General features: G+C 38.9%; 1 protein-coding gene across 8 annotated transcripts in view; it reads left to right on the top strand.

The window, feature by feature from the left end:
- DPY19L3 (dpy-19 like C-mannosyltransferase 3) overlaps positions 1–22,660 on the top strand; it is a 76,129-nt gene that overhangs the window by 12,126 nt on the left and 41,343 nt on the right. For 7 of the 8 annotated variants that reach the window (XR_011422276.1, XR_002810661.2, XM_023649475.2 and 4 more), the window contains exons 4-8: positions 10,866–10,956; positions 15,198–15,319; positions 15,897–16,042; positions 17,725–17,848; positions 18,390–18,524. Coding sequence is in view for 6 of the 8 variants with exons in the window: in XM_023649475.2 (XP_023505243.2) it covers positions 10,866–10,956; positions 15,198–15,319; positions 15,897–16,042; positions 17,725–17,848; positions 18,390–18,524 (618 nt within the window). In the remaining 2 variants the exon portion in view is untranslated. Of the gene's footprint in view, positions 1–10,776; positions 10,957–15,197; positions 15,320–15,896; positions 16,043–17,724; positions 17,849–18,389; positions 18,525–22,660 lie in introns of all 8 variants that reach the window. The other variant, XM_023649478.2, reaches the window with a different exon arrangement.

Genomic DNA, 22,660 nt, shown 5'->3' on the forward strand with positions numbered 1-22,660 from the left:
ATTGGGCAGGGGAAAAGTATGAATTTCTTAAGATTGTCATTACTTGTTATGGAAAGTCAGTAGAAACTATCCCGAGAAATAAGAATTTTGAAGTTAAAGATATAAAGGTAACCCCTTGAACAAAAACATAAACCTCCCAAATTAGAAGACACGCATACACAGAAACAAGCAGAGACAGATCCTACAGTAAAGGATTTGTTCTAAAGAGCAGTAAAAAGCACGACACAAAACATATTAACAAACACAGATATGTCCAAATATTTTTGTATAAATAAATGGACTTTACTCATGTAATCAAAACTCTGGATCACAAAGCAAAATCCAGATCACATGCTATATGCATGATATCCTCCTAGAACAAAGTTCCTTAGAAGGATGAGACCAAAGGTGTGGATAAGGACTTACTGAATAAATGCATAAAGGAAAAAGAAAGTCTCAGACAGAAAATGTTAAATGAGGCAAAGAAGGGCAGGTTTTCAGTGATAAAGGTGCAGAGCACAGATAGGACTATCCATGCGTCAAATAACTTAGCATTAATATTCATAGAGCAAAAACCACAGGAAATACAGAAGAAATTCAGGAATACGTTTGTATTGAGTTCTAATTCCTTCTCAGTTCATAAAAAAAGCAGGTGGGCAAAAATAAGTAAGAATATAGAAGACCTGGGGAAAATAATGAATATGATAGATCTGTAAATATCTAAAGACAGAATATATGTTCTCAAAAATCCATAGAACATTCACTAAAACATTGTTAAGCCATAAAGAAAATCTCAGATCCAAAAATATAGGAATTATATGGACGATACTCTAATCAGAATGTGATAGTGCTTTGTCTTGGTTTGTTCTTAACTTTGGGGATAATGGTCATAGACTCAGAGTATCCTCTTTGGTTAATTTACTCGATAATTTAAATAAAAATTGGAGATAACTAGTTAAAAATCACTTCCTGGAAATTTAAAAATACTTTCTAGATAACTTTTGGGTCACAGGAAATTAAAACTGAATTTATATAATATAAATGAAATCTAGAAAATGATGAAAACCACGTTTCAGGGTTATGGAATAATCCCTAAAGAAGTACTCCGAAGAAAACTTGTAGCTTTAAATACTGTATTATGAAAGAACAATGAATAAACTTAAATGAATTCATTATTCCACTTACGAAGTCAGAAAGTAAATAAAAATTTAGTGACAGAGCAATAACGATAAAAGGAGAAAGTGATCAACTAGAAAGTAGGAAAACAATTCATAAATGAATGGTGAGTTGGAGGTGAAACTAAAGAAAGATAAAGATGGGGTAGGAAGTACAAATATCCAAAATAAGAAATAACAAATAATTACAGACATTACGAAATACAGTAACAGAGAAATAACTATAGAGACCATGAAATAAGAAAGAGCCACACAGGACTCTTTCATTTGACTCTATGCAAATTAGATGAATGGATGATATTTTAGAAGAATACAAATTAACCAAAAATGGCCCCAGAAAACAGTTATCTCTGCAGATGTGATAGGGAAAACTTGATAAAAGTTTTCTTTCTACCCATCGCATGCCCCCAAAAATACCAGACCCCATTGATTTTATGGAGGAACTTTATCAAACCCTCAAGGAACCAAAATATTCCAATACTATTTGAGCCATTCCAGAACACCGAAGAGGAAAAAAACTTCCAAATTATTTTTATAGATCAGGCATAAGACACCAAAACCAAGGATCAGAATACAAGTATAGTCAGTTTTCCTTATTCCCAGCAGTGATGTTCTATGAAGTCCCTAAGAACACTGAAGGACAGAATACTGAACCATTGCTCCTGTGGAAATACCTACATGTATACAGACACACATGTCACACATAGGTTATAATCTTAAATCCTAAAAACTCCTCCTGGTGAATTCTATTTTATAAATGAGGTTCAGAGGTATAAAGTGACTGGCCTGAGGCCACCCCACTAACAGGTGCCAGAGTTGGGATTCACACACCTGGCCCCCAGCTGGGCTTCTTTCACTGTGCTGCACTCGCCTTAGTGTCCTCATCCTTTGGGACAAACAGGTGGCAGCCCCAGCTGGGAACCGTGCGCATTAGGCGACTCAAATTTTTCACTGTTCTGCACATGACTGCAAAAGTGCAGCAAGTATTGATTTTGTCAGTACTGTCGTTACAAGTAAATTTTAGCTAGTAAGCAAATTTGTAAATCCATAAATAATGAGAATCGACTATATAATCTAGATAATACAAAAAAGCAAAACTCAAACTAATCCCACTTAAGCATATTGAACCAAAAATCCTAATTAATACTAGCAAAGAGAATCTAGTATCACATTAAAAACATGACACACCATGAAAGAGTCAATTTTATGTCGGGAACGCAAAGGAAATTGTTGGAAAATCTATTAATATACTGGTTCACTACATTAGTACTTCAAAAGATGGAAAGCATTTGGAAAAATTCAACATTTCCTTCTAACATATGTAACTCAAAATAAAAATAGACCAGATGAGCCCACCACATCAATCGAATAAAAGGTACAAATCAGGTGATTATCTCAAAAGACACAGAGAAAGCGTATAACAAAGTTCAACAACCATCCGTGATAAAAACACTCAACAAACTAGGAATAGAAGAGAACTTTAGCTTCATAAAGGGCACCTGCCAAAAACCCATAGCTAGACTGAAAGCTTTCCCCCAAGAGCAGGAACACAACAAGGATGTCTGTTCTAGCCACTTGTATTCAACATTGTACTGGAGGTTCTAATCAGGGTAATTAGGCAAGAAAATGAAATGAAAGGCATCCAGATTGAAAGGGAAGAAGTAAAACTCTATTTGTAGACAGTGTGATTTTATATAGAATCCATTTAAAGAAAACTATTAGGACTAATAAATGAGTGTATCAGGGTTGCAGGATATAAGATCAGAATACAAGAACTAATTGTATTTTAATACAGTAGCAGTGAGCAAACCAAAAATGAAATGAAATAACTCCATTTACAATAGCAAGAAAGAATAAAATAGTAATAAATTTAACAAAAAAAAGTATAAAACTTAAACCATGTTCATGATTGAAAGACAATATATTAAGATGGCAGTACTTTCCAAGTTGATCTACAGGTTCAGCATGATGCCTTTCAGAAACCCAAGTGGGTTTTTTTGGCAGAAATTGATTGGATGACCCTAAAATTTATATGGAAACTCAAGAGACTCAGCCAAAATGATTTTGAAAAAGAACAAAGTTGGAAGACTCATACTCCCTGATTTCAAAACTTACTCTAAGGATATAATAATCAGGACAGTGTGGTACTGGCATTAGGATAGATGTATAGATCAATGGGATGGATTTGAGAGTCCAGAAATAAACCCTTAGATTTATGGTCAGTTGATTTTCAACAAAGGTACCAAGACAATTAAATGGAGAAAGAATAATCTTTTCAACAAATGATTTGGGGACAACTGGATATTCATATGCAGAAGAATGAATATGGACCCCTTTCTCATACCATATGCAAAAATTAACTCAAAATGGATCATAGGCCTAAGTGTGAGATTAGCTAAAACTAGGAAAGTTTTAGAAGAAAACATATGAATAAATCTTCATGGCCTTGAGTTAGGCCAAGCCTTCTTAGATAGAATGCCAAAAGTGTGAGTGACTAAAGGGAAAATAGTTAAATTGGACTTTATCAAAATTAGAAATTTTTGTACTCCAAAGTACACCATCAAGAAAATGAAAAGATGACACTTAGAATGGGAGAAAATATTTATAAATCTTCTGTCTGGTAAGAGACTTGTATCTGGAATATATAAATAACTGTTACTTATATAAGGACAAGCCAATTTTAAAAATGAGCAAAAGACTTGAAAGGCATTTCTCCAAAGATAATGTACAGATGGCCAAGAAGCACATGAAAAGGAGCTCAACATCAGTAGTTATAACGGAAGTTCAAATCAAAGGCACAGTGAGATAACACTTCACACCCACTAGCAGAGCCATGATTAAAAAAACAGATAATAACAAGTGTCAACAAGGATGTAGAGAAATTGGAACCCTTCTACACCACTGGTAGGAATGTAAAATGATGTGACTGCTTTGAAAACAATCCAGCAGGTTCTCAAACAGTCAAACATGGAGTTATCCTATGATCTTAGCAGTTCTAAGTATATGCCCAAGAAAAACGAAAGGATATCCATACAAAAACTTGTACACAAATGTTCATAGCAGCATTTTTCATAATAGCCAAAAAAGAGAAACAACCCAAATGTCTATCATGGATAAATAGATAAATAAAATGTGATATATCCATACAATGGAATATTTTGGCAATTTTGAAATAAATTAATGATAACATGCTGCAACGTGGATGAACCTTGAAAACATGCTAAATGAAAGAAACCTGGCACAAAGGACCAGGTATTGTATTGCATTTACATGAAATGTCCAGGATAGACCAATCTAAAGAGACAGAAAGTAGATTAATAATTGCCTTGGGGTGGAGGGCATGAGGGATTTTCAGGGTGACAGCTCAGGGGTGCTGTGTTTTTTGGAAGGGATAATGAAAATGTTCTAAAATTGATTGTAGTAATGCATGCGTAACTGTGACTATAGTAAAAGCCGTTGAATTGTACACTCAAATGAGTGAATTGTATGGTATGTGAATTCTGTCTCAGTAAAACTTAAAAGAATAGATACATACTTTTTTAAAAAAATATAGCCTGCATACATCTCAGACCAAACGTTAAGACCTTCCCCATTAGGGAAACTAGGAGAGTGCTGTCCGGTGGAACTTTCTGTGATGATGCGAAGTTCTTCGTGTGGTACACACACTCTTCCCATTAGCCAAATGTGCTCAGAAGCACATCTTAAGCCAAAGCTATCTGTTACCACTACTATTACTTAACAGTGCTTTGGAGGTACCATCAACATAAACATGTAAAGAAGTAAAAAGTATAAAAATTGGGAAGGAGGAGGTAAAATTTTTTGCAGATGATGTGATTCTATACCTGGAAACCCCAAGAGAATAATCTGAAACATTACAAGCAATAAGAAAATTCAGAAAGTTGCAGAGATTAAAGATGAAATTAAATATACAGAAACCAAAGTATTTTATTTTAAAGTTTGTCAAATTTAAATTGATAGGGAAGGAAGACCCAAATGTGCCCTTTTAAAAAGCACTGCCTGGCAGTGCTATTACCCTTCCTTGTGTCCCCAGCTCCCCAGCGTGACTCTTAACCTTTTGTTCCCCAGACCATCCCCCAGTCTTCACTGTCAGCTGATGGCCTTGCTTCCTGTTCACCTCGTTGGGGAGGAAAAAATTCTTTTTTCCTGGTACCTTCCTAAGTTCTCTGGCTGGAATCCTGTAAATTGAACTTACAAAAGACAGATTAACAAGAGAAAAGCATACAAATTTAATTAATATAAGTTTTACATGACACAAGAACCTTCATAAGGAAATGAAGACCTGAAGAAATGGTTAAAGCTGAGCGATTTGATACTAGAGTGGATCAAGAGTGGAAAGTCATGGAAAACAGTAAGACAAAGGGTGTGAGCTGGGGCCCTCGGCAAGGCCTGTCTGTGTGGACTCCTCTCAGCCTCCCTGCATCTTCGAGATAGCGGTGGCCTTTTCCTCCAGGTGTGGGGAAGGCCCTCTCCCCAGAGTCTTAGGACCTGCCTCAGGGCAGAGGGAGAGGTCAGAGTCCGCCCTGCACCTGCCATTTCTCAGCTTCCTTCAGCTTAAAATACTCAGGATGCCAGGGTGCCGTATTTTGGGGTGGTGTATTCTGAACTCTGTCACCTGAGAAAGTAGAAGCAAACTGGAGAGACCTTCCAGATGCCTCCACACCATACCTGCCTAGACCTGCGCCCACAGACGCTGACTTTCCTTTTTGTCACCTGTGCGAGGTCCTATCGCCTCTTCTCCTGAATCTCATCACTCTAGTAGTTGATTCCCTTTTGCTCTTTCTCCCTTCCCGGGGGAGGTCTATTCGATCCCCACTTTCTCTTCCAGCCAGTGTCCCATTTTTCTGCTCACCTTAGCACCGAAACTCCTTCCAAAGTTTGTCAACCTGTAGTCTCTGTTCCTCTCTCCCTATGCTCTCTCGCGCTCTCTTGCGCGCCTGCTCCAGTCAGGCTTCAGTCATGGCCCTGCTCTTAAAAAGGTCCGGTTAGACTCACTGATGACCTCCAAGTTGCTGAATTTCGTGGTCATTTCTCCGTTCCTATTTTACTTGACCTGTCAGCATTTTTTCTTGGCTCCTGGACACACATTCTCCTGGATTGACTCCTCCCTCTCTGGCTGAGCCTGTGGCTCCTCCACCGGCTCCTCCTCGGCCTCCTGGCTTCTTACTGGCAGAGAAACCCAGGACTCAGCTCCTGTTTTTTGCTGTCCACCCTCATTTCTGAGAACAGTCGAGTCTATAGCTTTAAATTCCGTCTATATGCTGATGGCCCCCAGATGCCTTTCCCTTGCTCAGACCTCTCCCCTGCACTCCAGACTTGCATGTCCAGCTGCCTGCCTGTCTTCTCGACCACCTGCATTCGGATGTGCAATGGGTAGTTCAGAGTTCACAGGGCCAAAATCTAACAGCTGAGCCTCCCTGGCCTCAGGTGTTTCTCCTTAAACCTCCATCAGTGTACATGCACCTTCATCCTTCAGTGGCTCCGTCCTTGAAGAGTCTTGGTTCTCTCAAACCCATATTGAATCCCTCAGGAAGCCCTGTCAGTTGTACTTTGACAGTGTCTGGACTCTGCTCCAGCTCACGCCCTCCGCCCTTCTCTCCTCCTGCATTCTCACGGCAGCCCGCACAGAGGTCCCTGCTCTGCCCTAGCCCCTCTAGTCTAGGCTCAACACGGCAGCTGGGTGAGGCTTTTAAATGTAAAGCAGCTGTGTGTCTGCTCCAAACCCTTCGCATTCAAACTCGGCATGCCTGAAACCAAGCTCCTCACCTCCCCACCTCCCTGCACACACACCCGGCTCACAGCACGAGCCCAGAGTCCTTGTCCTTACCAGGACCAGGTGGTCCCACCACACTACCTCAGGCTCTACTTCTGCCCCTGCCGCCTCCCTGACCTTATTAGCTGACCCTTCCGTGTCCCCTCCACTCAGCTGCGCTGCCTTCCTCACTCTGCTTCAGAGTGCGTGTGGCCTGTCCTGTCTGACCAGCAGCTCTTTTCCACATGGCTCACTGCCTCACCTCTTCAGGTCTCGCTCAGTTGTTACTTCATCCTGAGGCCTTCCCTGCCCACCTTCAGGATCACAGCACCGCCCCCTTCCCCCCCATCACCTTCTCTGCTTTACTTTTTATATTTTAACTGGCTTATTTGTGCTCTTCTCCCTCTACTCCAGATGATAAATTCCATGATGGCAGAGATTTGTGTCTCTTGTTTTCCACTGAATCTCCCAGTGGAAGAATGCTTCTCACTTTTTATTCACTGGGTATTTGTTGAATGAATGAGTGAATGAGGAAGATAGACTGGAGGAAGAAGAGACCAAGTAGAAGCACAGAATCCACGTGGAGGGACGAGTTTAATAGTTGGAGCAAAAGACTCATTCATTCCTTGTAATTTATACCAGTCTTTCTTTGAACAGTCATTTTCCTTTTTTAAAATGCGTTATTCTTTCTCATTGACACGTAAACCCCTTGGGATCAACAACTAAATTCTTATACTTTTTTGTTTCCCCAGCAAATAAGGAATAGGAAAGGTATTTCTCATTTGGCCAAAAGCTCTCAAGTCACTCAGTTTATTTTTTAGTCTTTTTTCCTTGTACTAACAATTTGCACTATTACTCCCTTATTTGTTTTTACATCGTTTGCATATCTTCCCATTGAGTACTCTTGCAAAGCAGCTAGTCTTTAGAATAAATAGAGTTAATCTGCAAAGTGGTGACTACAGTAGTACCAAGATTAATGATTGCTTCAGAGTGAGCCCAGTGGAAGTACTGTCACGCCAGCTGTGGCCTGACCTCCTCACAAACACTGCTTGGCAACTATCAATGTCACAACTTTAATCAACTCTAGGGCAAGAATCGTAAGAATCATTCCACTCTGACGGATGGACGTGAATTTAACCAGACAGTAAACCATGTATGTGCCATAAATATGCTTGCCGAGGGCATGATTCCCAGCACAGAACTTTAAGAACAGCTGTCTCATCCTGAGCTACTATTTCTTGGTGAGATAATTTGTTAACCTAATTCTGAAACAGATTACATTTATAAAGTTAATCTTTCAATAGCTTCCCCACTACCAGCAGCCTAGTTATTTTGGGGGCAATCTTTACATGAGATTTTTAAAGACTAATGACATGTTTCCTCTGCAGAGATGATGTCATTTGTCTAAAAGGGCTTGTTATCTTTTGCGTTTTGCCAGGGGGCACAAACATTAACTCTGAGCAGTCATTGGTTTTTTCTTGATGCTTTTTCCTTTTAGTTCTTCTGTTAAATTACTATATAAACTACTACTTAAATGCTTTCAGCTGTACCTTTCTTTAAAAAATACAATTCTTTTGTCCTTCCACTTCTTTCTGTCCTTATCATCAGAGATGTTTTCATTCTCTCAGCATTGCTTTCCCTGTGGAACCTCTGCAAATTAAAATATGAAGTATTTGTTCATTTTGCATTCTTCGGATGGTAACTTCTACTGGTGTACATTTTCATTGGCACAATCCACCAGACAAAGTGTAAGTTGCTGTAAAACTGGAAAAGTGTTTGAATGAGTAAAGCAGATGTTCTCTTCACATGAAGCAGATGTAAAACTTGCAAGTGTCTGTCTAATAAAGTATAGCATTTGGTTCTCTACAGCTGGTGCTGAGATTACCAATTAATCATGTTTGAATGCATTTTTACTAATTAGGTCCCCCTCTGTTCTTTACACATTCTGAGTATATTAAAGAGAAGGATGAGGCACAAAAGCTTTCTACTTTTAGTACTTTGAGTAGTGCTTTTTTTTCTTTTTCCCCATCTTTATGAAAGCAGTCTTCTTTTATTCTTAGAACTGTGTCTGTTACGAAGGCCCCACATGCACATGGCTGATTTGCCTCTCCAGTTTGATGTGGGGATGCAGGCTTGACGTTAGAATTTTCCATTGAAGGCAGACGTACTTTGAACACTTTAAGGCAGCTGGAGAGAAGAAAAGGAATGTAATTAAACTTAATGGGTTTTTTTTTCTTATTTGTGTGGACAAAAGCTAGTATTTGCTCAGTTAACATCAATTTATAGCCTCCATGGTTACTTGACCAAGGAGGAGCTTGAACATTCTAGAAATGAGTGATACCAGTTTAGTTTCCTTATCAAAAGCAATACAGCAGTTTTTCTGAAAGATTAAAGATGAATAGATTAACGTGACTGCTAGGAAGAGTTGCCTTTACTGCTGTGAAAGATACAACACAAATCAGTAGCAAATGGAAAAACTGAAAGAGCTACATCATTTTCTATGGTCCTTTTTATATAAGGCAGGTGTGCTGATGAAGTGAAATTCCAGAATGGAGCCTTCTTTTCCTGTTTGATTTCCTCAGAATAAATTTGTTTTCTATGAAAGGAAGCTCATTTTTAAGAAGGTTTGCTACCTTATCCCTCTTCCCTTTTTTTAAAAAAAAAGAACTAACAATAATAAAACATAATAGTTTGTGTTTCAAGGTCAATAATTGGATCTTTATGCTCTTAGATAATTGAGTATTTCTTCAGTGCTTTGTTCATGAATTGATTCATCATATATTTTTTTAAAGGATAGGGGAAATATTTAAAGAAAAATTTAGCGGGCGTAGAAATACATTAAATAATTTACAGGTCTGAAGATAAATGGCATGAGTGGCTGGTTTAATGAAATGTTTATTAGTATTTGAAAAATAGCTGGAGCCGGGGGAAACAAAGATGTGCTAAAAGAAGCTTATTGGCCGGAAAGCTTAGCAGTCGCTGTCCCCCCTGGAAAGCTGCATTTGTGGAACATGGCTCTGCTGGAATAGGCGCAAATACATTTTAGACAACATATCGCAGATTCTAGAACCTGTTTTTTTGAACACTGGTGTAAAAGAATCTATAATGACATAGATTGTAATTTTTTGTTCATTTATACTGTTTTATATATGTGTGAAATACAGAATTTAAGAGTATTGTTCCGGAAAGTCTTCCCCATCCTCCTTACTAGTTGCCTCCATATTTTATGTTAATGATTTAAATTTTAAATTTCATGAAAGCATCCTATAACCAAATTGACTAATAGCTATTAATTTAAATTTTTGGTTCTTCTAAAATTTAATACTTAGGTGAAAGCAATTTAATGTTTCTTGTATCCATTTTCCTACATGAACATCTTTCCACCAAGATTACACGTGACAAAGTGAAATTCACGTGGAAAAGTTCTGCCCCATTTCACTAAGAATACCTTATAGTCTTAGAATTAAAGGAAGATTACTAATCTTATATAATGTTGTTAGCTTTTAGGCAGGTGTCTAATGCAATTATATCTCTTTTCATTTGGGAGATATTTTATACTGTCTTTTTTTTTCTAATTGCATAAGAATGGTGGTGTTTTTTTTTAAAGTTTTAATTTGTGTGAAATAAAAGAAAAACATTAACTCTGAAACGTCAACTTAAGTGAAACTGGTTGTCTCCATTTTTTAAAATTGCTTGTTATGGAAAATGTTAAACATCCGCAAAAGTAAGGAGAATAGTATAATAAACCCCTATAACATACACCCAGCTTCAACAATTATCAGTCTTCTGTTGTTTTTGTTTGCCAAGATTTCTTAAGACAGTATTTTCAAAGGTTTTTTTTTTCCTTTTAAGTTGTAGTTCTGTATCCTGTTTCTACAGTGACAATAGATATTTAAATAAAACTAGGTCATGTAAACACAGTAGACCTAACTTCATTTCAGGAAGTGGAGCGAGAAATCTCCTTCAGAACAGAATGCGGACTGTATTACTCCTACTACAAGCAAATGCTGCAGGCTCCAACCCTCATGCAAGGTAATTACAACTAATAGTTTTATTTGGGGTCTACTGCACTCGTCTCAAAATTTCAGCCAAAACATACTTTTGCACTAAAGCATTTTAAATGCTTTATAGAACTTGTATTGTTTTTCTTTGACCTTGTGTAGTTTTTCTTTGTTAACATAATCAATCCGTGAAAATGTTTTGCTCTGCAAGAAGTTAAATAATACTTTATGTAACTCTCCTCTCCTTGCTTCTCACCTCTCCTCCATCCCAAAATTAATGTTTGTGATTTCTTGGTTTTGCTGCTGATTTTCCTTGTGATCATTTTGGAAAAGGTCTTTGCAGGTGAAAAGCATATTTTCTAAAAACAGGAGGCATTTTAGTAATACAAATAAAAATGACAGTTGTCCCTCTTGTCCCTAATGCCCCTATTCATTCCTTTATTTTGCAATTGCCATTTCCCCCATTTTCCTTGTTTCTAAGTGCTTTAGAGCCCATACTCTTTATTTGTAATGGAAGCCCCAAAAAGGATCTGTCGTGCTCAGTGTATGCTTGACATGCTTAACATGGGTACACGTGACAGAAAATTGCCCTTTTCTAAGCTTTGCTTGGATTCAGATATATCTTTGGCAAGAATTCTTCGTGGTGATGTTTTGTACTTCTAATTTTATCACAATAGGAGACGTGAAATTTTAGTTATCTTTCTTTTTGTGCCATAAAAATGAGTCTGTTGGTTCCTATGTAGGTAGCCAGATTCACCCATAATACGGTTAATTACCCATCAGCCTTTCACTTGATGGTTTTAGCAGCCATTGGTGATAATTGCCTACATCCATTAGTTCAATGGAGTTACAAAAGTGACCTTCTAATTCTATCATTCCTCCTGTGTTTATTAGCTGGGACTCTGTTGTATAGAAAACCTTTTTATCATCAACTATTTGATTACCCTCAGGTACAGTTTATATAAGAAAGGCAGAATAAGTGTTGTGTTTTTTCCCTATTCAGCCAATAATCATTATTCTTGGATTCCGTATTTGCAAATTCTCGTACTCACTAGAACCTATTTGTAACCCCAGAGTCAATATTGGTGGCACTTTTGCAGTCGTTCCCGGGCTTGTGCAGGGCAGTGAAAGGTTCTGGTCACCTGACATGCATGTTCCCAGCTGGGGTCAGGCGGGGCAGAGCGCTGCCTTCTTGTTTCAGCTCGCACACTGCAGGGTCCTCACAGTCCATTGAGTGCTGTGTTTTTTGCATTTTTGTTCTTTTTGTTGGGATTTTTCAGTTTAAAATGGTCCCTGAGCATAGTGCTAATGTGCTGTCTGGTGTTCCTGTTGTCTCTGAAGGCAGTGATGAAGGCATGCAGAGACGGTACATGCGCTAGATAAGCCTTGTTTAGGCCTGGGTCAGACTGCTGTTGGCCATGAGGTAAATGTTGATGAGTCAACAATATGTACTACAGAAGGTGTCTTTAGACAGAAACACGCATAAATCAAGGTCGTGTGTTGATCACTTGATGAAAATGCCTGACCAGAGGCTCGTAGGAACCTGACCCTGTATTTCCCACTACTTCAGGTTTGCAGCTTCGGTCTTCATTGCAACTTGGTAGACTATAACCACTATGAATAATGAGAATCAGCTGTACTCCGCTTCCCAAAACTGAGCTGCTTCTCTAGCATCCTCTAAAGCAGTGGTTCTCACTGAGGGGCATTTGTGTCCCTGGGGGACATCTGGAATGTCCGGAGACATTTTTGATTGTCACAACTGGGGGTGGGGAAAGTGTGCTACGAGGATTTAGTGAGTAGAGGACAGAGATGCTGCTAAGTATCCTGCAGTGCACAGAACAGTCCCCACAGCAAAGAATGGTTTACCCCAAATGACAAAATACCAGAAGTGTTGAAGGTGAGAAACTGCCTTAAAGGTGGATAGTGAGCATTTCCTTTTTAAGTATCACTGCCTACTCAGTGGGATTCACAGTCACGTTCCTTTGTTCGCAAGTCAGTGGAAAGGGTTCTCTCTGTCTGACCAAGCCACCAACTTAATAGGTTTATTTTTCTTTGTCTTGCTTTTGGTTTTCAGGGATTGCTGTGTACAAAATTTTATTTAATTATTTTCTACTTATAAAAAAAGTTACATGGTTCCAAAGTCAAACTATAAAACAGGGAGCATTTGGGGACGTCTGCTTCCATCCCTGTCCCCTCCACCCTCTTTCCTTCCTCGCCCTTTATGTAACCATTTTTATTCATTTTTGGTTTATTCTTTTAATATTTTTAATATGAGCAAATAGTTTATGTATTCATATTTCCCCTTTTATTTCCCAAAAAACCTGCTTCATACACTGTTCTGTATTTTGCTTTTTTTCACTTAACAAAAATCTTGACCACTCTATAGTAGAATATAAAGATATTCCTTATTCCTTTCTGCAGTTGCATAGTACTCCTTTGTATGAATAACCATAGTTTATTTAAGTAGCCTTCTTGACTTCTGTTCGGGCTGCCATAGCAAAATGCCGTAGATTGGATGGCTTAACCAAGAGAAGTTAGTTTTCTCACAGTCTGGAGGCTGGCCGGCTGAGATCAGAGTACCGGCATGGTCGAGCTCTGGTGAGGACTCTGCTTGGCGTGCAGATGGCCCCTCTCTTTGCATCCTCATGTGGAGACAGAGACAGAGCAGGCTCTGTGGTGTCTCTTCTGATGACCCGTCATGAGGGCCCCACCTGTGACCTTGTCTCACCCTGATTACTTCCCACAGACCTCATCTCCAAGTACCATCACGTGGGGGTTGGGGCTTCAACACAGGACTTTTGGCGACACGGTCAGTCCGTAACACTCCTGTGTTAGCCTGGTGAGACTGCCACAGCCTCGGATACCACGGACTGGGTGACTTAAACAACACAAATTTATTTTCTCTCAGTTCTGGAGGCCAGAAGTCCACGATCAAGGTTCCTTCAGGATTGGTTTCTGGTGAAGCCTCCCTTCCTGGCCTGTAGGTGGCCAGCTTCTTGCTGTGTTCGCACTAGGCCCCTCTTGTGTGTGTGCAGAGAGAGTGGGAGAGCTCTCGTGTCTGTTCCACTTCTTGTGAGGACACTAGTCCTAGGAGATTAAGGCCCCACCCTTCTGACCTCACTTAACCTTTAGTGCCTCCTTATAGAGCCTATCCAAATACAGCGCCTTGGGTTACGGCTTCAGCGTAGGAATTTGGGGGGACAGAATTCAGTCCAAAACACTCCTGCTGACGGACATGTGGGTTGTTTCTGATCTTTTGCTTTTGCAGATGGCACTGCATGAATGACCTCATGCCTAGTTTGTCATTTTGTGTCATTTTGTCTTTTTGCCAGTCTGTCTGTGGAGTCAATTCTAGATATGGGCTTCCCAGGTCAAAGGGAAAATGCACATGTACTTTTGCTGGGTGTTGCCAAACTCTCCCCCATAGGCATTATGTCCCAACTTTTTTCCCAACTGCGAAAGTTGCACAGTTCCCAAATGCGGTGTGTGAGAGAGCCTACCTCCTTACATCCTCGCCAGCAGAGCATATTGTCAGACTTCTTGATTTCTTCCAAGGGGGCAAGTGAGAAATGATCTCTCAGTGTAGTTTTAATTTGCGCTTCTAGTAGGAGTAAGGTTGAGCATTTTTTCATATGTGTAAGGACTGTGTGCATGTTTTATTCATACCTTCTATTAATTAGTCAGCTTGGTTACAGTAGCAAATGACCTCAATATAGCAATGGAATTAATTCTGTAACAACAGGCTTGTTTCTCACTCATTTATGCAGCCCCTATTTAGAACATGCTGTCACCATGGCAGAGGGAAAGAGCGAGATTGCATTGTCTCTTAAGGATTCTGCTCAGACATGACATGTGTTACATCCACTCACATGCCATTGGTCAGAGCAAGTAACTGGCCAAACCCATCCTGGGGGAGTCAGGGAGGCTGCGTTTACTCTTCCAAAGAGGTGCTGCAGGTCTCATGACAGCAGGGCAGTGCGGGGGCGTGTCAGATCCTCTCTGTTTCTGTTTCTGTAGAAGAGCCATATGGTTTTCTTTTCATTGTACTCACAAAAGTTATAATTTACCTATGTTTGTGTAAACATTTAAGTAATGTCCCTCTAATACATGGTAAGCTCTGTGAGAGCAGGACTGTGTTTTTTGCTTGCTGTTATAACTCCAATCCCCAGCACATCCTCTGGCACATGCTAAAGAATCTATGAGTAGTTTTGAATGAATGAATAATTGTAATTGTAATTATTTTTTCCTGATTTTTTCAAATATCAACCTTAGGTTTTCATGGCTTAATGTATGATAACAAAACCGAATCTATGAGGACAATTAACCTCCTTCAACGAATGAATATTTACCAAGAGGTCTTTCTCAGTATTTTATATAGAGTTCTACCCATACAGGTATGTCGTGTTCTGTGACATTTAATAGTTAATATCAGAGGAAAGTCAAAATCTGCCATTCCTAAATTGAAAGTTTCACCTGTTATTCTGATTTTCAACTGGCCTGGTATAAAAATAACAGTATCCTAATTTTCTCCATACATAATTGTGACCTTTTTATTTATATTTTATAAGATTTTTTACATAGAGATGCTTCCTGGCACAGGGAAGCTAATAAATATTTTTATTTGGAAATATGTAATCTTTCCTCATTTATCTTCGAAGTAAAAAAGAATTGGAAAATTCGCAAATCGCAGTGACTACTTCCCTTGTGCATATGATAAAGTGGATACAGTTAGGTGTGAAACTTTTCTGAAGAATGCAGCCAGAGTCCTCCAGGACTCCCTCCCTCTTTTGCTCTTGGTGGTGAGAAGAAAGGCTGCTGCACACTTTTACTTGGAAAGGGCTGGTGTGGGCTTTTTGCCTAGAATTAGTACTAAGCTTCTGAATATTAAATTTCCACTCTCATATTTTTTAAATGGCAATGAGAAGGATTAGGGCTTCCCTAACAAACATTTTTTATTGTTCCCTTTTACAGAAATATTTAGAGCCAGTTTATTTTTATATTTACACTTTATTTGGACTCCAAGCAATCTATGTCACAGCGCTTTACATAACCAGCTGGCTCCTTAGTGGTACATGGCTGTCAGGACTATTGGCAGCTTTCTGGTATGTCACCAATAGGTGAGTCGGAGTCGGTATCCCTTTCTCCCTTTCTAAAATGTAAGTTAAAGTGAAGTTACTTCATTTCCAGTTCAAAAAAAGTTGTTCTGCCCCATTTGTTTGTCTGGGAGTATTTTCTCTTTGGTTTACGTAGTGGTATTTATTTGTCTTATTTAGTTAGGTACAAATTCCTAGTTACCTATATTTCCAACTGAGGAACAGAGCGTTGAATTGCAAGTCAAGAAAATCATCCCTAATGATCCTTATTCTTTTACCAGTTTGCTGTGTGATCAATATTTCTCCAGCCACAAATCTCATCTCTTAAAGAGGTTTAATAATATTTTTACTGTCAACCTTAAAAAGGTTGTGTGTGGCGCATAATTAGCCAAGTGTAAAGCACTGTATAAATACAAGGAAGTTCTTACGTTATTTAATTAATATCTATTAGTAATTTCTACATACTGGAGCATTATGAAATAGCATTTTTAAAATGTATTGAAGGTATATTGAATTATTGCCTTGATCTACAGTAGCAACACCAGTATTCAGTAGGAGTCTTAAAACTTGAAAATGAGTTTTATTTTGATTTTATTTTGAAACCTTAAGCAAATTCCTTTTTTATTTTAACCTTTTCAAGTGCTTACTATATGCCAAGCACTTTACAAAATGCTTTCTGTGTATTCTTTTAACAGCCCTGTAGGGTAAGGACTATTATTATCATCATTCTAGGGATGAGGAAATTGAAGCTTAAGTTATATATATGTGTGTGTGTATGAGAATATATATATATATACAGGCATATATATGTGTATTTAAAGACATATGCACGTGCACACACACACAGAGCTAAGTCTTGGTGAGAATTTAAATGAAGGGTGTAAGACCACTATATTATGCTGCCTCTTTAACTTTTTAATATAACATATTATTCCTGCTAAGAGTAAGTGAAAGTCAAATTTATTGTCTCTATTAATAATAGAGTAAATAAAAGACATTTATGAAATGCCTCGTATGTGTAGGGATGGTTCTTGGTACTGGGTGTACAAAGATGAAAACTTAACAAGACTTGCCCTCTGGAGGTTCACATTTCTAGGTGAGCAAGAAGCTTTTTAAAATTATTACCGAAGACAAATTTAAGACCCAAGTGTAAATCGCTAAAGGAATAGGGAGGGGCCAGCCCAGTGGCATAGCTGTTGAGTTCACACACTCCGCTTTGGCGGCCCAGCATTCGTAGGTTCAGATCCTGGGCGCGGACGTAGCACTGCTCCTCAAGCCATGCTGTGGAGCCATCCCACATAAAATAGAGGAAGATTGGCACAGGTGTTAGCTGAGCAACAGTCTTCATCACAAAAAAAAAAGACGGAGAGGGAAAATGGAAAACATTGCTGGTGGACACTGATGAAGTTATAGAAATAGAAGTACCAGGCAGTTTGGCATGAACGTTCGTGGGCTTAGGAGTCACTCCAGCATGGGTTTGAACCCCAGTTCTACCACTTAACTAACTGCATCCCTGTGGACAGGCACTTAAAGTTTCTCAGTGCCAATTTTATGTTACAGGGATGATGACAAGGACAAATTATTATTATTGAGAACCAGTAACCAGGATCTAAGTATACTTAATGTGATAGATCTTTCACTTTGGGAATCTTTGAGGTAATTATAGTAAAATCACCACTTTGGCCATTTGTGTTTTCTTTGTGCAGAATAGACACTACAAGGGTTGAGTTCACCATCCCGTTGAGGGAGAACTGGGCGCTGCCGTTCTTTGCAATTCAGATAGCAGCAATTACGTATTTCCTGAGGCCAAACTTGCAGCCTCTTTCTGAAGTAAGTTTTTATACTGCTTTGTATGTTTTTTAATTCCCCTCTTTTATCTAAGAAGCTTAAGAAAATGTGATGTGCATAGTGTCCCAATGCATGTGAATAGTTGTTATTCTGTGACCAACTTTTTTACTTGAGTTAAATTGTTTTCTTTTTCTGAGCCTTTTCCTACTTTGCAAAGAAAATGTTTTCATTTTTGATGTTAAAAATGTGCTCTACATAATCTGCCCTTAAATAGTTGCAGCAAACCCACACACAATTTCTGCAAAGCTGTCAGAATTTTTCAGCCATTGCTCTTGAGATGTGATTTGGTGCATTATCGCCTCCATAATAGCGTGGAGTACACATACCGTATGTGAATATTTACATGCAGAGTGTCACTTTAGGATATTTAGAGCTTAAATAAAAAATGCAAGGGTTTTCAGAGCAACGGTTTATGGTTTTTCTGTTTGGTTTATAGAGATATTGGCTGCTCTTGAGAAAACTTGTGTGCAAGGCTTTTTCTTGCTAGAGACATGTAAATTATACAAAGGTTTTCTTTTCACAGAGGCTGACACTTCTTGCCATTTTCATATCAACTTTTCTCTTTAGTCTGACATGGCAATTTAATCAGTTCATGATGCTGATGCAAGCGTTAGTGCTGTTCATCCTGGACTCCTTGGACATGCTGCCAGCAGTGAAGGTGAGCTTGGCTTTCTCTGCTCACTGGAGATGGTCGTTGTTTAGTGTTTTATATCATAGAATGAGCTCAAAATAAGCACACGCTTAACAATAAAGTTGAAGCTGCTTCTAAGGTGTAATAGAAATATGCTGTGGTCAATTGAAGGTGAATAATTCATGCAGCCTCGTTTGCCCATCGTAACTTTTATTCTGTTTACTTTACATTAAAAGATAGATTTGGAGCACAAATGTCTAGATCAATTGCCTTTTATAGAGATGACTTAAATTTTAAAATATAAGATAGCTCTTTTAAAATGTGTTACTGTGTATTACCTTTTCCTTTTCAAGGAAATCAATGGGTATATAACACATTTTCTGTGATAGTTTATAAAATTTTCATAGTGACATTTAACCAGTATAAGACGTAAATCCCTATTGACTGACCAGAGGTCACATATGAAATATGGCAATTATAAGGAAACCCTTGTTTGTTTCCCAGTGTGTACTACTGTCACTTAATTGCATGGTTTTTTTCATGTGCAGAAATATGTTTTAACGTATCGTTACTATTCATAGTTACTAAAGTAGCAGTAACTTAAGTATTTTCCAGATATATTAAAATATTATCTCTAGATCTAAGGCAGCAATATAGTCTAATACAGAAGAGTTGCACTTGTTTATTCCATGTCAAAAGAGATGCAACAATCTTTGGAAAATGACTGAATCTGAATTAGGAAACGTTAAAGTCGACCAACACATGTACACCATCTGTCTACTGAGTTACTGTAATAGGACAGGCGCTACTGAAAAGCCCAGCCTGCGTAAGACACTGTCCTGTCCATAGGTAGTTTGCCGTCTAGCTTGGGAATAAAGATATGGACAACTAGAACAATTAGAGAGGTGTCTGTATTTCTATAGATGTCAATTTGCAGTAAGGATAAGTGCTAGAAGTCTAGAAGAAAGTTCTTTTTAGGCTGGAAAGGTCTCAAAGAAGTGGGAGGCTAGAGCAGGGCCACAAGTGAGGAGACTAGAGTTCGGATAGAGTGTTGGGGGCAGGATGTGAAGGTAAAATACAGTAAAGAAAGCAAGTAGATAAGGCAAAGTTAAAATATGTGTGTGTGTGTATAGTTTATATATATGTATGAATGATAGCAGATGATGATAATAGAGCTCCAGATGCCTCTAAAAGCCATATGTACAAATGAAGCTGAGTCTATTCCTGTCTGTTCATATTTGCTTTTCCTATCCATGGTGACTTGTAAGCTGAAGGGAAGGAGTGCCTGGTTGCCTTTGTATTTCTCCATGTCATGTGCTCCCAGGCCAGCTGGTCCTCCTTCCTCTCTTTGTATGTAATATCACTTTTTTCTACCTTTTTGTCAAGTAGTTTGAAAAGAACTCTGTACTTTTTTTTTTTTTTTTTTGGAGGAAGATTAGCCCTGAGCTAACTGCTGCCAATCCTCTTCTTTTTGCTGAGGAAGGCTGGCCCTGAGCTAACATCCATGCCCGTCTTCCTCTACTTTATATGTGGAATGCCTGCCACAGCATGGCATGCCAAGAGGTGCCAGGGCCACACCTGGGATCCGAACCAGCAAACCCTGGGCTGCCAAAGCAGAACGTGCACACTTAACCGCTGTGTCACTGGGCCAGCCCCGAACTCTGTACATTTTAAGATAAAAAATGTTATATTGAGCCATTTTGAAAAAATACATAAAATTTTTCTGTAGTGTATAATTTTTCTAAAGTGTAATTTCACAGTATGTGTCAAAAGCCTAAAAATGTGTTTGCCCAAGGAGCCAGCCCTGTGGCTGAGTGGTTAAAGTTCTGTGCACTCTGCTTTGGTAGCCTGGGTTCAGGGGTTTAGATCCCAGGTGCAGACCTCCTCCACTCATCAGCCATGCTGTAGAGGCATCCCATGTGCAAAAAATAGAGGAAGATTGGCACAGATGTTAGCTCAGGGCTGATCTTCCTCAAGTGAAAAAAGAGAAGGATTGGCAACAGATGTTAGCTCAGGGCAAATCTTCCTCACCAAAAAGCAAAAGTGTTTGCCCTTTCACCAACCCTTCCACCTCTAGAAATTTATCCTAAGGAAATAATCAAATATGTTCATTTTCGCAGTACTGTAATGCTGTAATAATAAACTGAAAACAAATCAATAGCAATAGGATATTGTTAGATAAATGTGGCATATCTATATAATAGAGTAGTATATAACCTTTAGTTTCCCCTCTCCCTTTTGAAAAAATAAAACAGAGAGAGAGAATGAGACTTAGGTTCTGGAGAGATAGATGTTAAAGTATTAGCAGTCAGCTATGTGATTGATGTTCTTATATTCTTTTTGTTATAGATCTTTTGAATTTTTCTATAATGGACGTGCATTTCTTTTTTTCTTTTAAATTAGGAAACAGAATGAAAGGTACTGTTTTGGCACACACACAAAACTTAAAGAATAATATAGTTAGTTTATTTCATATTCACTTCTAAACTTCGTGGAATTTTTATATTTGAAACTAGGTTGTTGTTAGAAGAAGTTATAAACATCAGAGTTTAAGAGAGAGTGGTATTATAATGAAAGGAGCCTGAGTTGTAAAATCAAGTTGCTATTATCAGCTCTGACAATAACTGGCTCTTTAAACTTTGGCAAGCAATTTAACTTCTTGAAGCCTTAATTTCTTCACAAATTGGAATCACTGATCTCTAATCATGTCAAATGGGAAAACATCAGAATCATCGATACAGAAAAAGGTAATAGAAATTCAGAGCTGATAGTGTGACAAGAAGCACTGTCTTCTTCAGTTGGTCTCATCTTGCCACATGTGATGGAAAATCTGACCATCAAAAGCTCAAGTTTTCAGTCAGAAATGTGTGCAGGTTCTTACGTATAAAGCAGAACAGTAAATGGTATTATTAAGCATATACTTTTGCATCAATAAGACTAAGAATATGGAGGTTAATAAACTTTTATTAGCCCATTGTGAAAACAACAAGACACATTAATGATCGATGCCTAAGAGGTAATTTTAAAGTACTCCGTATGGTCCAGACAAGATGGAGTAAGTGCACTTTGCCCTGTTCCTTCCAGTAAGTACCACTGAAAGCGCTGGACAGTATATATAAAACAAATATAAAAAGATTTTGAGAGGTGGAGAGAAAGCAGACTGCCTAGAGACCTAGAGACCAGAGGAAGAACATGGCAGTGAGTTCCCAGGGTTTTCTTTCTGCCTCATATATCTCAGACTTGTTGCTGGAAAAGTCAGCAACCGGGAAATACCAGTGGACTCAGAAAAAGCCAAAAGGATCAGAAAAGGGGAAGCTTAGCAAGATAGAAAACTTTTGGATGTTAACTATCCTGTTTCAGCCAAACACCACAGAAAAAAACTGCAGCCCCACTCCCATCTCCACAATAAAAGTTCATTGAGTAGTCTCGATCCGCCCTCAGCCAACTGTAACGAGGTGTTCTCCACTTCCTGCCAGGGCTGTCAGAAGAAGTCTAGTGGGGGCCCAAGCTTTCATCATCTCCCACAGGCATCAGTGAAGGCCACGTGAGGAGCAGTAATGAGGTATCCCCTTCCCCTCCCAGCGAAGATGGTGTCAGCAGAAACCTCGTAAGGAGCCTAAACTTTCACCTTCACCCAGCAGGAATGAGACACCTCCTTCCCCTGCCCCACAAAAGTCATTGGTGGTCAGGTGAGCACCCTGGACATCCATCCCCATCTGGAACTAGTGAGGCAGCATCCTTCCCCTACCGACATGGCATGGCCTGGTGTCAGGGGAGGCCTGCTGCCATGGGAGACTTCAGTAACATCCAGGGTCCCATAGCATAATACAGCACAATCGAAGGTTAGTTATTATACTAAGAACCAGGAAAATCTCTCACATGAAAAGAGACAATGAACAGGTGCCAACATGAAGACACAAGTTGAATTTCTGACAAGGAATTTAAAGCAGCCATCATAAAAAATTTTCATTGAGCAATTACAGACACACTTGAAACAAATGAAAAATAGAAACTCTCTGACTTGGGATCAAGATGGCGAGTTAGGAAGATCCTGGGCTTGCCCTCTCTTATGGACACACCAAAAGTACAACTACGTAGAGAGCAACTATCTCTGAGAGCGACTAAAGACAAGCCGGAAAGATTTTCCACAACTAAGGATGTAA

Source organism: Equus caballus, chromosome 10 (genome assembly GCF_041296265.1).
Source record: "Equus caballus isolate H_3958 breed thoroughbred chromosome 10, TB-T2T, whole genome shotgun sequence".
NCBI classification, from domain to species: Eukaryota; Metazoa; Chordata; class Mammalia; order Perissodactyla; family Equidae; genus Equus; species Equus caballus.